This window comes from Lineus longissimus, chromosome 3 (assembly GCF_910592395.1).
Source record: "Lineus longissimus chromosome 3, tnLinLong1.2, whole genome shotgun sequence".
Classification (NCBI taxonomy): Eukaryota; Metazoa; Nemertea; class Pilidiophora; order Heteronemertea; family Lineidae; genus Lineus; species Lineus longissimus.
Genome location: NC_088310.1, coordinates 23,703,705 through 23,718,985, shown reverse-complemented (window position 1 = coordinate 23,718,985; position 15,281 = coordinate 23,703,705). Strand labels below are relative to the sequence as shown.

The following is a 15,281-nucleotide window of genomic DNA, read 5'->3' as shown; positions in this document are numbered from 1 at the left end:
GATTTTTTCATCGGATTAACTTAGTTCCAGAAAGGAATGAAATATTTCTCCTGCTTTAAACAGGTTTATAGGTAACGACGGTTTAAAACCATACCAATTATATCAGTGACAGACACCTTTTTGACTAATGCTACCTAAAAGAAAATCAAACGATTTTTCTTGTTTTTCCATAAACAGCATTGTTTACTATGTTAAAGGATCCACGTCAGGTAACTTTCAAAAGAAAAAATGATATTGATTTTATCATCGGATTAACTTAGTTCCAGAAAGGAATGAACGATTTCTCCTGCTTTAAACAGGTTTATAGGTAACGACGGTTTAAAACCATACCAATTATATCAGTGACAGACACCTTTTTGACTAATGCTACCTAAAAGAAAATCAAACGATTTTTCTTGTTTTTCCATAAACAGCATTGTTTACTATGTTAAAAGGATCCACGTCAGGTAACTTTCAAAAGAAAAATTTATATTGATTTTATCATCGGATTAACTTAGTTCCAGAAAGGAATGAACGATTTCTCCTGCTTTAAACAGGTTTATAGGTAACGAAAGTTTAAAATCATACCAATAATATCAGTGACAGACACCTTTCTGACTAATAGAGACCCGCAACTTTACTAGAAATACAGGGAACGACAGGCATAAACGTTGCAGACTAAAATACCATCATATGAAGGGAACAAAAGAGCTCAAACAATATCCAATTAAACCTTGAACTATTTTTCCATAAGACAGCATTTTCTGTTACAGTGGACTCAATTATTAAGACTTTTTATTGAGACTTTTTTATTTACCTCATTTAACATTTTCAAAGCATTTATCTGACCTATGTAAGTCTTGGTCGACTTGATGTTGTCCATTAGTAGGACATGTGGCTTCTGGCCGTAGAAGATGAGAATAATTCGGATATCGCTGTTGAAGAAGCCTCGCATTTCCAGCAGAGTTATGAGGAAGACTTTCATCTTCTCTAGGTTTGCCTTCCCTGTAAACTTTGACCCGTCCAAGAGAATAATCACATCTAACTTGAATTCAAAGCCTAAAAAGGAGTTGATACAAAGGAGGTTAGAAATTAGTTCGTACAATAACTGGTAGTTCAAATTGCATGACATTTATTATGCTAAATAGTAATATCTAACTGCCTGTAATCCGTATTTTCATTCATTACTCACACAATTCGAACATTTTACTTACCTTTTCCTTTAAGACACATTCCTTTTTTCTCATCCCATTTAAAGCCCGGATAGCAAGTAATTCCTGCAAAACAAATAACAATCTATCCAAATGAGAAGTAAGTTCCCACAAAATATTCACATGTCGAAATAGTTGGAAAAAACCCACAATACAGTCAGGTGAATCTGTATAGGAGAGCACTGGTGCATAGCCGAATCTCAATGTGAACTTGTTTGGTCTCTCAACGTTTACTTTAAAGTCCATGTGTTGATGAGAGGAGCAAACTGAATTATCTACTCACGCCTGCAGCTTCCTCTTTCGTCAATTTCGTTCCATTTGCAAGTTGTATCTGAAATTCAGAAAAACCTCTTTTATCTTGGCTAGGCTTGAGTTTGAGCTTGTTGATTTGTTGTGCTTTAAAATATTGTGTTGACACTGGAGCAATTAGAAACAATATGGAGAGATTTTGAGATTTTACTTTTCTTTATAATCATTAGAAATATGTATCCAGAACTGTTTCTCAAACCCTGTTACGTAGATGGACACATACCTTCCTGTACCCTCACTCCGATTAGCCTCACTAGGTGGTGGATGGTGTTCACCTTCGACACATGGAATGTATTCTGCTCCCAGATGAGGAACTTCAACCATTGCAGCGCCGGCTGTCCGAGCGGGAGTCCGTACTGTCGGATCTTCTGTCTGTAAAGTTGAGTGAAGTAGGCTAAGATTGTCCAGGCTGCGGCAACCTCCCGGGCTCGAATGCTACCTAAAAGAAAATCGAACAGTTTTCTTGTTTTTCCATACACAGCATTGTTCGTTATGTTAAAATGATCCATTTTGTAATGCAATCGGCAAGTAGACCAACACCGTATACACATTTGCCAGTAATACTTATTGGGTATCAAATAAGCATAACGAGGCCTTTAATCATACCAGATACAATATCACATAGATGCAAAGACCACTGTAATGGAGCATTTAGATTTGGTAAAGTAGCTGATATGAAGACTGCAATTTGAATTGTCACGTAGCGTGATTGTCTGAAATATATTTCGAACCATGAAATAGTTTCACAATATGCAAATTTCAATACCAACCTATGTAAAGTATAGCTTTGTGTACATCCTTCTCCCTCCTGACGTTAGTGCTGGTTCGCAGTACCGAATTCAATGCAATCATTGCCTTCATCATGTCAGGCTTAGCTGGCTCGTAATTCAGATTCTCCACTTTCTTAGTAATATCAGGTGTCAGTGTTGCCACCTCTAGAACTTCAACACTCTTAGCGTATCGTATGATGAAAAGCTAGAAAGAGATTAAAGTCGTCAAGCTTAGTATCGTAACTTTGCAAGCTACCTGATGTTCAGGGTCATGTTTTGAAATCCCTAACTTCTAGCACTGTCTTTATGCCCAAATAAATATATTGCCAAGATAGTACAGTGAACTTGATGCTTACAGAGGCAAATCTGATTCAACAGTACGGAAATAAGCTGAAGATAGAAATGTAAGCTCAAGTCATAAATCACTTACTCGTGTTCCAGTTTGATCTATTTGAAAATTCTGCATAAACTGTACAATGAAATCCTTGGCGTGTCTGACGCCAGCTTCCCCCGTGTAGATGGAAGCATCCATCATTATAAACAGATCTATTTTCTTTGTGGCTGAAGAAGAGGAGAAATGGACTCTCTCACATGAAGAGACAACAAATTTTGGATAAGACAATTACATTATTTGAGAATTCGGATTTTAACAGAGAAAAAAGAAGACCTACCACTCTTTCCTGCCGTGACTGTATCCTTACACATGATACCATCCCACTTCTGGTAGATCTCGCACTTGGTGGCTGAAAGACGAATTATGATTTTGTAACACAGTCCAAAAGTTAGGTGGGTTTTTTTTACGAAGAGTTTATTCTGTTTATATTGTACATGTATTTTACAGTTAAAAGCCGAAGGCTTAAACTACTGCAAAATATAAATATATACAAATAGTTACATAAGTTTATAAAGATACGAATAGTGACATAAGTTTTTTAAAGATAATTTCAAGAGATATACAAAATATATAATTGAAAAACATGTGAAGTTGAAATGTAGTAAATTTCGTAAAAATGAGAAAAAAAGGATAGATAGTTTGGAAAGTGCAGGGGGACAGGGGTGCAAGAGTAGGAATGATCATACGAGTTTGGGGTTGGCGGTAACGGAGAAGAGGGGGTCAGATATTTTTCTTTGAGTTAGATTTGAAAACGATTTGTGGATGATATGAATTTTAGGGTTGATTTGATAAGGAGAGCATTTTCGAGGTTGGAGAAAGATGGATGGCCGTTGAGAAGAATGTTTGAGTTTAGAGTTGCATTGTGGAAGTGTGTTATTTGAAGGGTATTGGCGATCAGGGAGTTGCGTTGGTTTTCGTACTTAGGACAGTCGAGAAAAAATGTGAAGAGGTTTCCGGAACATGCATAGGGCACATGAGGCAAGTGGGGTTTTCAGAAACGTGGTTTAGGTATAGGTCAGATGTTAGTCCGCTGCAATTGTTTAGCATACGTGTGAGAATGATGTTAAGTGGGCGAGGGCCGATGTTTAGCCAGGAGGGGATTGGTTTGATAGAGAATTCTGGCAGTTTGGTTAGGGAATATACGAAAGAGCTCAGAGTTGGTTTCGCACGTATAGAATGGTCGAGAGCATTCCAGTCGCAGATTGTAGAAGGTAAGAAGCTTGAGTAGAGGCTGTTAGTGCGGCAAATGAAAGGTGTTATATTGTTGTTTGTAGCTAAACGTGTGTTATGGTAGTGACTATCGACGGTTAGTTCTGGGATGAGGTCTTTGAGGTAGGTTGGTGCAAGTCCGTTTAAAATTTTGTAGAACATCACGAGGCGGTGGAATTTCCTGCGCTTTTCGAGTGGTAGAAGGCCAGATTCTCTGTAAAGGTTGCGGTGGTGAGAGCTGATTGTTAATCCTGTTATACATCGCATTGCATTGATTTGAGTTTTTTCCAGTTTTGTTGCAAAGTTCTGGGGGAGTCCGTCCCATACTACGTCTGCGTATTTGAGCTCGCTTCTGACAAATGTCTTGTAGAGCGTTAGTAAAGTTTGTTTATCCGTTTTGTATTTAATGTTTTGTAGTATGCCAAGTCTGCGGTTTGCGGTCGTAATGATTGACTGGATATGGTCGTCCAGGGTTCCTCTGTCGTTGAAAGTTAATCTGAGGTGCTTGTGTGACTTGGCTTGATCAATTGCGACGTTGTTGAGATGACAGTGGATAACAGAGGGTTGTCTCCGCCTGCTCGTAATCAGATACAGCGTTTTTGTTGCGTGGTAGGTGATGGCCCATTTCATTGCCCATGCGTAAAGATTGTTTATATCCTGTTGGATTTCGGGCGTGCATGCTATGAGGTTTCGTGATGCGAATGCGTTTGAAGTGTCGTCGGCAAACAGTCTCGTTCTGCCGTTGGTTTCCTCCGTGACGTCGTTAATGTAGATCAGGAACATCAGTGGGCCTAGGATAGATCCTTGGGGGACGCCAGCGTTGACTCGAAGCCACTCTGAGGATTTTCCGTTGAGTACTACCCGTTGTTGCATGTCTTGGAGGTAGCTCTTGAACCATGATAACAGGTTTCCTCTGATGCCAAACTGGATAAGTTTCGATGCGATGCCTTAATGAGAAGTCTTGTCAAAAGCTTTGGAAATGTCACAGAATAGTGAGAAAACTTCCTTCTGTTCATCGAGGTCCATTAGTATTTGATGGTTTATTTCGAGGAGTTGGGTAACTGCAGAGTGGTTAGCCAGGAATCCAGATTGGTTATTCGAGATGAGCAAACGGACATGGTTGTAGACATTTCTGTGGACATTTTTTTCGAAAAAAGTTTTCCTATGACACTGAGGAGGGAAATGGGTCTGTAGTTGGATTTATCGTGCCTGTCACCTTTCTTGAATATGGGGGTAATGTTTGCTTTTTTCCATGTTTCTGGGAATATGTTTTCATTCAGAGATCTGTTGAAAAGGATGTGGAGCGGTTTGGTCAATTGGAGCTTCAATGAATGAACTATGCGAGGGCTGATGCCGTCTGGGCCGATGGCCTTGTTAGTGTCCATGATGGCGATTTGATCGGCGATATCCTGCTCTGTGATTATGATGTCGTTGAGCTCGTTGTTGGTGAGGTTTGGGAGTTCATCTTGGGCGGGTATGTTGGTCTCATCTACGTTGCAGATTTTGGCAAAGTGGGCGTTGAGGATGTTGGCCTTGGTTGCAGGGTCGTCTACGGAAAAGCAATTGACATTTAGTGAAGGAGTTGTGTTGGCTTTGCTTGAACCGCAGATGCTTTTGGCGAGTTTCCACCAGTCTTTATCCTTTTTTCCATTCTTCAATTTGTCCGATATCGACGAAAGGTGGGAATCCTTTGCCTTCTTGATCAGTGAGATAACGTGGTTGCGTTGTTTTTTTAAAGATATCATAATCGATGTTAGAACCGGATTTCTTTGCTTATCCAAAGAGCTTGTTTCTTTTGTTGATTTCTATATTGATCTCGGCGGTTATCCAGTTCTTGTCGTTTGAAGAGAATTTGATCCGCTGGAAGGGGATGTATCTTTTACTTGTCTCAAGTAGGGTGGTGGTGAAGACTTCTACCGCTACATTGAGGTTGGCCGTGTGTAGAAGGCTGTCCCAATCAACGCTTGACATTTCTTGTTTGAGGTCGTTCCAGTTTGCCTTGCTGAACTGCCAGATCGGGCGCTTGAATGCTGCTTTGGGGTTGGTTTGGAGTATGTCGACTACCACGGGACAGTGGTCGCTGATGCCCTGAGGGAGGACGTTTACATCGGAGAAGGAGTCGGGGCTGACCTACAATTATTGGATCAATGAGGGATTGGTTGTGAGAGGTGAAGTGGGTCGGAGCATTATAGTTAGTGAGAATGATGTGAGCTTTCTGCTGTATAGATAGTGATTTGAAACACCCACCTTCGCATGCAACCTTCGGAGCAACCTGTCCAATGGGGCACCCGGCATCTGCAAAGAAGGAAAATATGTTTTACGATGAACGCATGTAGCAAGCTGTAATACCGTATGTACGAGTCAGTGGTCATTGCGCTTTTTTGAAAGTTGTCTTGTGTCATCCTGTCTCATTTTTAGTCATATCAATAAAGAGATCCCAGTTCTGATGGTCGACTTCAAGTTGATTCAAAAATAAATAAGCACAGCATTGGATGAATATGAATAATATGCTAACCCCTTTGCATTCGGTCGAGGACAAAATGGAGAAACTTTTGTTGGCTCTGATTGTGTGGAATCCGGAAATTATTCTGCTCCGGGACGATGCTCATCCTGAAATACCTGCTCTGAATGATCCCCAAGGGAATGGTATAGGCACGGATTCCAGCCTTGTACAATTTTCTAAAGCGAGACCTTATGCGCAATTCTTGTCCTGGCACGGGCCGACACGCCCCGATAAGAAGTATCACGCTCGGTACTGCTTGCCGTTTTGGGATCTTTTGAATTTCTCGAAACAATTCATCCATTGGGGCTACCATTTGAGGTGCGTATTTATCTGCCTCCAGGTGTTTTAGAGTCAGTATAAACTTATCAATCAAGATCTGGCTAGGTACGGTGAATCCTATCCTCAGGACTGTAACCTGTGAAGCATAGTAGATGACAATGATTCGGAGGTGGTCCTTCCCTACTTTATACAGCTGTACTAGTTCCATAACAAAGGCGCGTGCCTTGTGAAAGTTTTCCACGCCCGTGTAGCCAGAACCGTCCAAGAGGATGAAGATATCGAACTTTTTATTCGCTACAAGAGAAGAGTGATACATTAAGTGTGCTAAATTCATCGAGTCATTATAAGCTATGTAGACCAGTTTAAAAGACGACTGTGTGTGTAAGGAGCCAACAGGCCAACAGACATGGAAGAACTCTCTTATTTCATATCGTTTGATACATCGTGATGGCATCAACACTGAAGTTACCAACCCACAAAAGTACTTACCCACGTATATCTTTTTGACACACATTTTATCCAACCATCGATATCGAACACGGCATTTGATTGCTGAAATTGGTAAACAAGACAAAGCAGGGCTAAATATGCAATCCTTATTGAGGTCCGAGAAAGAACGTACACGAAGAGGCAAGTTTATTGTATATCATAACTTACTCTCTGTAAAGACTTAATTCTTTTATTGATAGTCTGTTGTTAATGGCCTCTGGTGCATCTCGTACAACTCAATGCCAAGAAAAGGTGCAATTCAGTTTTATAGTTTAATGCACTTATTGACAAACAACTTTTTCTGATGGCAGTTCAGAGCGCACTTCTGTGTTAGACATGAGTAATTCCAATGAGATTTCTAGTATACAATATCAAGTTGAAGAGGATAGTAATAATCCTTACGGACGCAGATTCCTCTGGGTGACACATAACCATACTTGCACTTGGAGTCTGAAATGCACAGCATGAATAGTCAATCATTTTAACATCAATGTCAACAAAAAAAGGTTACATGGTAACATTCAACTACGGCGAGCTGAAAAAAAGTGTAGGGCTGACACCAACAAGACGGTATATTGATAGAGGATGGACTATGCATGCCTACCTTCATTAGCTCTGGATGCTAGCTCAGTCGCCATGCTCGCCAAATCAGTCTTTTGATTCAGATAGAACGTATTCAACTCCCATACAGTCTGGTAAATGAATTCCTTGTCCAAGGTCACCCCAAGAGGTGCAGCGTACACTCTGATACCCATGTTATAGATGCTCGCCATCAACTCGAATGCATCCGCCCATTCTTTCTTCTCGGGTGAGCAGCTTCCAACGTTCAGGAACGCAAACGGGGTCTTCAAATGGACGTCGCGATTTTTAAGTTTGGCTACAACGTATTTAAGATCACGGACTAGCATGGATGCTTTGGTACCAGGTGGTAGAGCCATGACAGTTTTTATGTGGTCACGGACACTATCTGCCGTGAATAGGCCATTGAAGTTGTAAGTGGCAATTACATCGCCAGCGTAGATGAGGGTGATGTGAACGTATTCTTGGTGAGTGAAGTGGTTTGTGAGGATCTCTGCGATAAATTGTTTGCCTCTCGTCAAAGCTGCTAATCCCGTATATGTTGAGCCATCCAGCAACACCACAAGATCAAGATTACCTGTAATGTATGAAACAGATCAAAATAAAATCAGTTCAAACACTTTTATCACAAAATGAACTAAAGCGAATAAAGGATTATACATGTATGCTCACTGACATTGTACTTACTGCGGAGCTCATTTTTTTCACACATCTTCCCATCCCACTTTTGGTGCTTCTCACAACGGATGTCTGAAACCAAAACGACCAAAATAACCTCAAGATTTTTCTTCTGATCTTATGATTATAACAGAGAATGTAGAGGTAGGATAAGCTAAGTACATTTTCAATACACCATAAATTTAATGTATTTTCTTTTGTCGTGAAGACATCTTAGGTTGAGGTTTGCAATTTTTTCTATATCATGTCTCCGAGAGAGCAGAAGAAGAGAAGACTGCCTCATGAGCAAGCACAGGGAGCCGTGTATGGAGCAGGAGGCATAACGTTGACTGACTGCATCGGTCTAAGGTGGCACCGCCTTGCAGAAACCTTGGGAGGGAGGTTTTACATACCATTGCAGGACCCCCGTTCATACACCTTGTTTTCAGGACAGCTGATATCATTAGCAAGCCTATCGACGATCAGCTTGCCAATGGCATTGACAGTTGTGTTCTTCGTCACCAAGAACTGGTTCTGTTCCCAGACAATTTCGGGCAAGTATGTCATATCCACGTGTTGGCCGACAGGTACGCCGTACACCCTGACATCCGAATGGTACAGGCGTTTCAGGTTTTCATGAATGAGGACTTGCTCGGCAGGAACGGGCGTGCAGCTTCCTAAGAACAGAACAGCCTTCTTCGTGCCATTTCTAACGTTTTTCTTTGTCTCTAAGTTATCATTCAGCACACTCAGGGCTTGATTCATGGATGGTGGGTGCAAGGTGATTGGCAAATTCCGGAACTGATCGATGAATGCTAATCTGAATTGTAAGATTTTTGATTACATGTTCATCGATATATCAGTAAAACATTAGCAATAATCAACATGGTTTTTTACAGTTAGCTTAACTACTGGGTCATTTTCGCTTTGCATCAAGTGCAACTGCATGTAATCTAATACGTTGCCTTAGTTAATTAAGGTGCAGCTATAAGGCCTCCGAAGCAAAATTCATGGTTATTTCCTGCACTTCTCTTAGACACTCAACATCACAGAAATTTGGTTCAAATTTAGAGTTCATTTCTGATAAGTGGTAATAGGAAGGTAGTTGGTGACTATGTCTCCAACAACATCTGAACAACAAATTTTGGTATCATCAGCTTTTCGAGGTTACTTACTTTTCTGGGTCATTTAATAAGTATCCTGCTTTAACTTGGTGTGTGTAGTACAAAAGGGTAAGTTGAGTATTAGTGCTGTTTAAGATCAGATGGTCGATGATGTATTTAGCTACCGCCTTAGACGGATCTGCGGCCAGTTTACCGGTGAAGGCTGAACCGTCGAACAGGATGAACAGGTCAAGTTTGACCGGTCGCTCTAAAAAAAGGGGGAAATTCATTAAGTGAAGAAAAAGCAACTTCCTTTACAGTGATGTGATTGAAATCCAATATTGCGTAATAAAATGGCTGGCAGTACAATCGTTTTTATACCAACAAAAAGACGTCGAATTACTTAATATGCCGTACAATTGATATCCAATTGGTGAACTAGAACACCTCCTACCTATTTTACCGTCAGCATTATACATTGGTCTTCAGTGTAGATGTTTTTGCTTAGCCGCCAAATGCACAAATAGGGAAAGACTTGTACTTACTTAGTGAATCGTCACATAATGGTAAATATGCTACGTCTGATGCAGGACAACGAATTTCTGTAAAGGCACGACAAAACAGTTATCATTACCATCTTCAGCATCATGGTCCATTTTCGGATATGTTTCAGATTAAGTAATAACGTTTTAATATAGGTAAGTAGGTTTGTGGGTTCGCCACGTACGTAGTGGCCTCCAGGTTAACCTATCAGATGATAAAGTTCTGACAAAAGATGTCCACCTTCCTGCCAAATGAGTAAACAAAAGGGAACATGAATGGAAAAGGAGAATACTTAAAACCATAGCATATTAGCATAAAAATGATTATATATCTTAGAAAAGATTTGAACTGTGCCTTCTGTTCATCTTTTAAACATTGATAGATTTAATAGTTTTATAGACACTTGTTCCCATCAATTTCCATAAACTGCAGAATACTTACTCACGCACTGTCCAGTTGCGTCCGTGATTGTCCCAGGGTGGCATTTGATATCTGTTCAAATAAGAAAAGATACCTGTTTTGGCGAGTAGAAAATGTATTGACTCAACTTTACATAGAGTAGTACACATAATGTAAGATGATTAAAAAATGCATGCACATTTGGCGGTTGTTCTAAGGGCAGAAGTCCTGGTCGATGATCGTGTCAACAGCCGTTGATTGACATTGTGTGGATCCTACCGATATAGAAATCGTCCTACCTTTTTCGAATTTGTCGAACACTTCCTCAGCAAGACGTATGATGTTGTGACTCGCGCTCTTTATCTTCAACGGAAACACGTTGACATTTGCAAAGACACCCTTTAGCATGTCAGGGTTCAACATCACTGCTCCACGAACCTGGTAAATCTGGTAGCCTGCCATGTAGATGTTATTGAATGTTTTTACCATTGCTGTCAATTCAGTTGGCTCTGGGGTGCAGCTTCCTAAACACATGACCAACTTCTTTGCATCCGCACGAAGTGTCTTTAGTTTTACAATTTCGTCAAGGGCTGCGGTAACCTTCGGTAAACTTCCTTGGTAGGGCAGTCTGGCTATTTTCTGCTTGAACGTCGCCAGTAGGTCCAGTCGACCGGCGTCTAGGAGACTCGTACTTGATGCTTGGGATGCATAATATACCACAACGATTTGCAGCTGGGGAACGTTTTTGGTAAAGTAGTCAACAAGTTGTTTCAGTACCTCAGTCATTTCCTTGTAGAAAACTGGTCCGGTGTAGCTCGAGGCATCTAATTGTAAGATGAGGTCCACTTTGACATTTACTGAAAGTGTAAGACAATGAAATAATTGCAAGCATAGAATAACAATCACAAAAACAGAAAACTGAAAAGGACGCATTGGTAACAGTCTGAAGTTTACAACGAAATCAATGCATTTATTTGAATGATTAAGCCCTCGCATGTCGGCAAAAAGATGACAGTTCTGGAAAACCTTGCTTGAAAGACCACTTACATTGTCTTCCTTCTGTGCACATTTTTCCATTCCACGTGTAGCCTTGCCCACATGTGATGGCTAAAAAAGAAACCATAAGTCATATTTGAATGAATCCAGTTTTTGCACAACGTAAATTCCCCTCCGAACTAAAGAGGCGATCTTTCAATTTTGAAAATGGCTTTTACTTTTTAAATCGACAGAAAGCCGAAAACCGTTCGAAAGATTTTTAAACAATGACATACCTGTACAAGTGTTTTCACTCATTGCTTGCTCCAATTTGCATTTACCATCTGAAATATGAATAAAAGTTATAATTTACGTTAAAACGATTAACTTAAAAGTGTAAACTTAATGATTTAATGTTAGTTACGTGTGTATCCTTCGACGAATTCGACTAAGGAATAGATTGTTTTACAGTTACGTGTTAATATGTACATGTACCTTCTGCTATCCTTGTCATTACGAAATCTGTCCTCTCCTTCAGTTGTTCTTCATTCAAATCAGGCGACAGATAGAATGTCATCTCTTTCCAGGCGATGCCCATCATGTAGTTCAGGTCGACTTTATTGCCAACACTCCCATAATACATTCTCACTCCATTGTTGTACAAGAACGTCACAGTATCCATCACTACTCTCTGCTCAGGAGGTTCGGGGGTACAGCTACCCAACATAAGTACCGCTGGCCTGAAATAGCCACCGCGGAGAGATGTCTTCTTCTCCACTATGCTTTTGACGCTATTCATCAAGTCGGCCATTTTGGATTGCTGGCCGCCATATTGGATATTTTGTACTTGTTCCGTGTACTTGTTGTTGCTGTCTGCGATGTTCATTACTAATTTTGTAACCGGCGAATTGGCATAGAGGATGATTATGTTGAGATACTCGGGTCCTATCTCTTCCGTCTGTATGACCCTTCTCAGGAATGCCTTTGCCAACTCAAACCCTTTTGGCCCGGTATTTGCGGAGGTGTCGAGTATTACCAAGAGGTCAACTTGCATCTTATCTGGAGAGAAAATGTGTAAGGTTGTATCAATGACAAGGCACACATTACAACTTGCTCCACCCAAATGTAATACAAAAAATACGGAATAACGAGTTTCTTATTTTGATTTTGGTTTATTAGCAATCAAGTTTACGTTGAAGAATGGATTTAGTGCAATTCGTGTGGCAGTACGAGAGAGCGTCTGATAAAGAACATAGTGTGCATTTTTCAAATCCTAATTTTGGCAGTGACTATCAGGCCCATACTCAAACGATAAAGACGGACCAACATGCTTGATTCTGCTCAGTGGGGTTTTTTAAATGCAGAACTTGTAACAACAGAACTTATCTGCAAATCATATCGATTACTTACTATCCGATACTGCTTCATCACACATGTGAATCTTGTCTTTCCAAACGAACTTCGCAGGACAAGCAACAGCTGAAATTTACCAATATTATCTTAGTCATCCTCAAACAAAGAGTCAACGAGGTTGATTTCCGAACATTGAAAGTCAAAACAAGTTACATGTATTTAAAGACTCATAGGGTCGTCGCCACGTGAATTTGTTCTCAAGAAAATTGAGTGTATGTCAGAGTTGATAGTCTTAATATTTTTGACTTAAAAAACCGAACCTTCATTAGAATGTTTCATCTTGACGGCATTAGAATCTTTGACGATATCAATACTTACGTGTGCAATTGTCCATTGCGTGATACTGTCCTAGTTTACACTTCTGGTCTGAAATCGAGAAATGAAAACATGTGATATGGTACATGTACATGTGTATGTCAACAGATTCTGATAAATGTCTTCATGAATTTCGGTTGTAATGATATTTATTGCTGGTGGTGTACAAAATATACAATGGAGAGCCATATACTAGTAAATTGTACCGTACCAATTATTGTGGTCTTGGCCGGCATTCTGGTTGTGACGTCCTCTAAAAAAAATGTAAATCTTCTTATAAGTAGGAATAAACAGATATACACGTATAAATGTACTCACCCGCTTGCACACGTAAGAGGTACACCATTGCCACCGCCTTTAGTTTTTCAGTGTTCATGCCCAGTTTGATTTCAAATGTGTATTCCTTGTTCACTATCGTTGAGAGGTAGGCGCTATCGAGAACGAGACCAACTCTGATATGATAGATCTGAAGAGGAGATGGCCGTGATTTTCAAACAGAAAATATTTTCGACAAACAACTCTGGCATGTGTTCTTTTTACGACAGCATTGTTTAAATGTAACAAACTTCATCCAAGCCTTTAAACTCATCATTACAAGGCGGGTGTTTGACACGCATGCGGATTTCTTCTTGATGAATATCCATCAGGTGATTTTTCTATAGATGAATATCCAGCTGGTGATTCTTCTTTAAAGGATCAGCAATCTTACCCTTATCCCCAGAGCATATAATGCCTTCATGTTATCCCTCATAGCGGTCCTGTCTTTCTTTGGGGGAGTTCCACTGCCAAGGAGCGTCAGCACCTTTGGTATCAATCCTCCCCGGGCGTGATGGTTGGTCCGTATCATCAGCTCAACCTCCTTCAGCATGGACACGAAATTAATTTGCTTGTTTCCTATCTCCTTTTCTGCTTCGAGCATCTGTTTAGAGTAGTCCATGAGCTTTGAATCGTCGTTGAAGAGGATTGTTTTGGTCTTTTGTGTCTGGTCCTGATAGATGAAGATTACTTGTAGGTACTGCGGGGAGAGCTTGTAGGTCATGATGACTTGGAGAAGAAAGGCAGTCGCCAGTTGGACTTGGAGGCTTCCGGTCTGTGTAGATGAATCCATGATGAAGTAGATGTCGGCCTGGATCTTGGCTGTGTCGAGGCAAATATACAAGTTTGGATGTTTTGAGTGAGTCCATATTGTATAACGGCTCAAACGAGGCGCGACCTACCCAAACTGATGATGCAAACAAAGCAATCATTTTACAATATGCCTAACTGAGAGCTTTGGTTTCTTCCAACACATATATTGATAAACCTAACTTCCATTTCAGTGTTAAAGATACATGTAGTCTTTAAAAATAGTGTTTACCTTTTTCCACCGGCGTTGGTAAAGCGGTAGTGTCTTGCAGTGTGAGTTTCATAACAGGTGCGGTAGTGGTCGGTTGAGGCGTGGTTGGTATCACGAACGGCGCCGTAGTGGTGGCTTGAGGTGTTTTGGGTATTAAGACAGGTGTAGACGTAGTAGCTGTAGTTGGTGGCATGGTAGGATCAGCAGCAGGCATTGGACCTGTAACAGTAGAAATAGCCGACATAGGAGCAGTTGTAGTGAGGGCTGGTGCAGAAGGGGCGTGTGCAGTTGTCACAGTCAGTGCGGTAGGGCCTTGTACAGTTGGCATAGCCGGCGTTTGAGGAGAAGCAGTGGCTGTGGTAGAACATGAATTGTGCATGGCAAAAACTATCAAAACAAGCTTAACCATCACTGTTGTATTTAGAACAGGTCTCTCATCAATATGTTTAGAAATGCATTTGCAACACAAATTTCGATCGACTTTATACCGAGTCTTAGAGGACTGCAAGAAAGTGAAGCCCATCGAATACATTGATAACTACAGTATTTACTTCAATTCCTGAACTGCTTAATCTTTGACTTTTTGTGCTGATGCCGTCACTCACCTGCATCAACTGTTGCTGTGTCACTGACAGAGAGAAGGGGGGACAGAAGGAAAAGGGCCAGAGTGGCCAATTTGGGAAACATTGCCCGCCTTCCTGAAATAAAGCACATTTGGAATGCAATATAGGTATTATCTGCATCAGTCTTTTTTTCGATTCAGGCTAAAAGTTCCATCGCTGATAAAGCAAAGGTCTGAAATTACATATCCCGAAAAA

General features: G+C 40.6%; 1 protein-coding gene and 1 long non-coding RNA gene across 2 annotated transcripts in view; both read right to left on the bottom strand.

Annotated features, from left to right (window-relative positions):
* LOC135484862 (uncharacterized) overlaps nt 1-12,210 on the bottom strand; it is a 46,022-nt gene extending 33,812 nt beyond the window's left edge. The window contains exons 1-20 of the mRNA XM_064766557.1: nt 11,895-12,210; nt 11,696-11,743; nt 11,472-11,531; nt 10,724-11,281; nt 10,028-10,084; nt 9,555-9,750; nt 8,793-9,199; nt 8,410-8,472; nt 7,748-8,299; nt 7,546-7,593; nt 7,144-7,206; nt 6,388-6,948; nt 6,120-6,167; nt 2,941-3,012; nt 2,700-2,830; nt 2,270-2,474; nt 1,723-1,938; nt 1,474-1,521; nt 1,194-1,256; nt 797-1,038 (exon numbers count right to left, since the gene is read on the bottom strand). Coding sequence (XP_064622627.1) covers nt 797-1,038; nt 1,194-1,256; nt 1,474-1,521; nt 1,723-1,938; nt 2,270-2,474; nt 2,700-2,830; nt 2,941-3,012; nt 6,120-6,167; nt 6,388-6,948; nt 7,144-7,206; nt 7,546-7,593; nt 7,748-8,299; nt 8,410-8,472; nt 8,793-9,199; nt 9,555-9,750; nt 10,028-10,084; nt 10,724-11,281; nt 11,472-11,531; nt 11,696-11,743; nt 11,895-12,210 — 3,954 coding nt within the window. The remainder of the gene's footprint in view (nt 1-796; nt 1,039-1,193; nt 1,257-1,473; nt 1,522-1,722; nt 1,939-2,269; nt 2,475-2,699; nt 2,831-2,940; nt 3,013-6,119; nt 6,168-6,387; nt 6,949-7,143; nt 7,207-7,545; nt 7,594-7,747; nt 8,300-8,409; nt 8,473-8,792; nt 9,200-9,554; nt 9,751-10,027; nt 10,085-10,723; nt 11,282-11,471; nt 11,532-11,695; nt 11,744-11,894) is intronic.
* Nucleotides 12,211-12,404: 194 nt separating this feature from the next.
* LOC135484679 (uncharacterized) lies at nt 12,405-13,533 on the bottom strand. Its single transcript, XR_010446483.1, has 4 exons — nt 13,446-13,533; nt 13,131-13,178; nt 12,810-12,878; nt 12,405-12,458 (listed from the first exon to the last, which is right to left on the bottom strand). It is a non-coding gene; the product is annotated as an uncharacterized LOC135484679 (long non-coding RNA).
* Between the last annotated feature and the right edge of the window lie 1,748 nt (nt 13,534-15,281).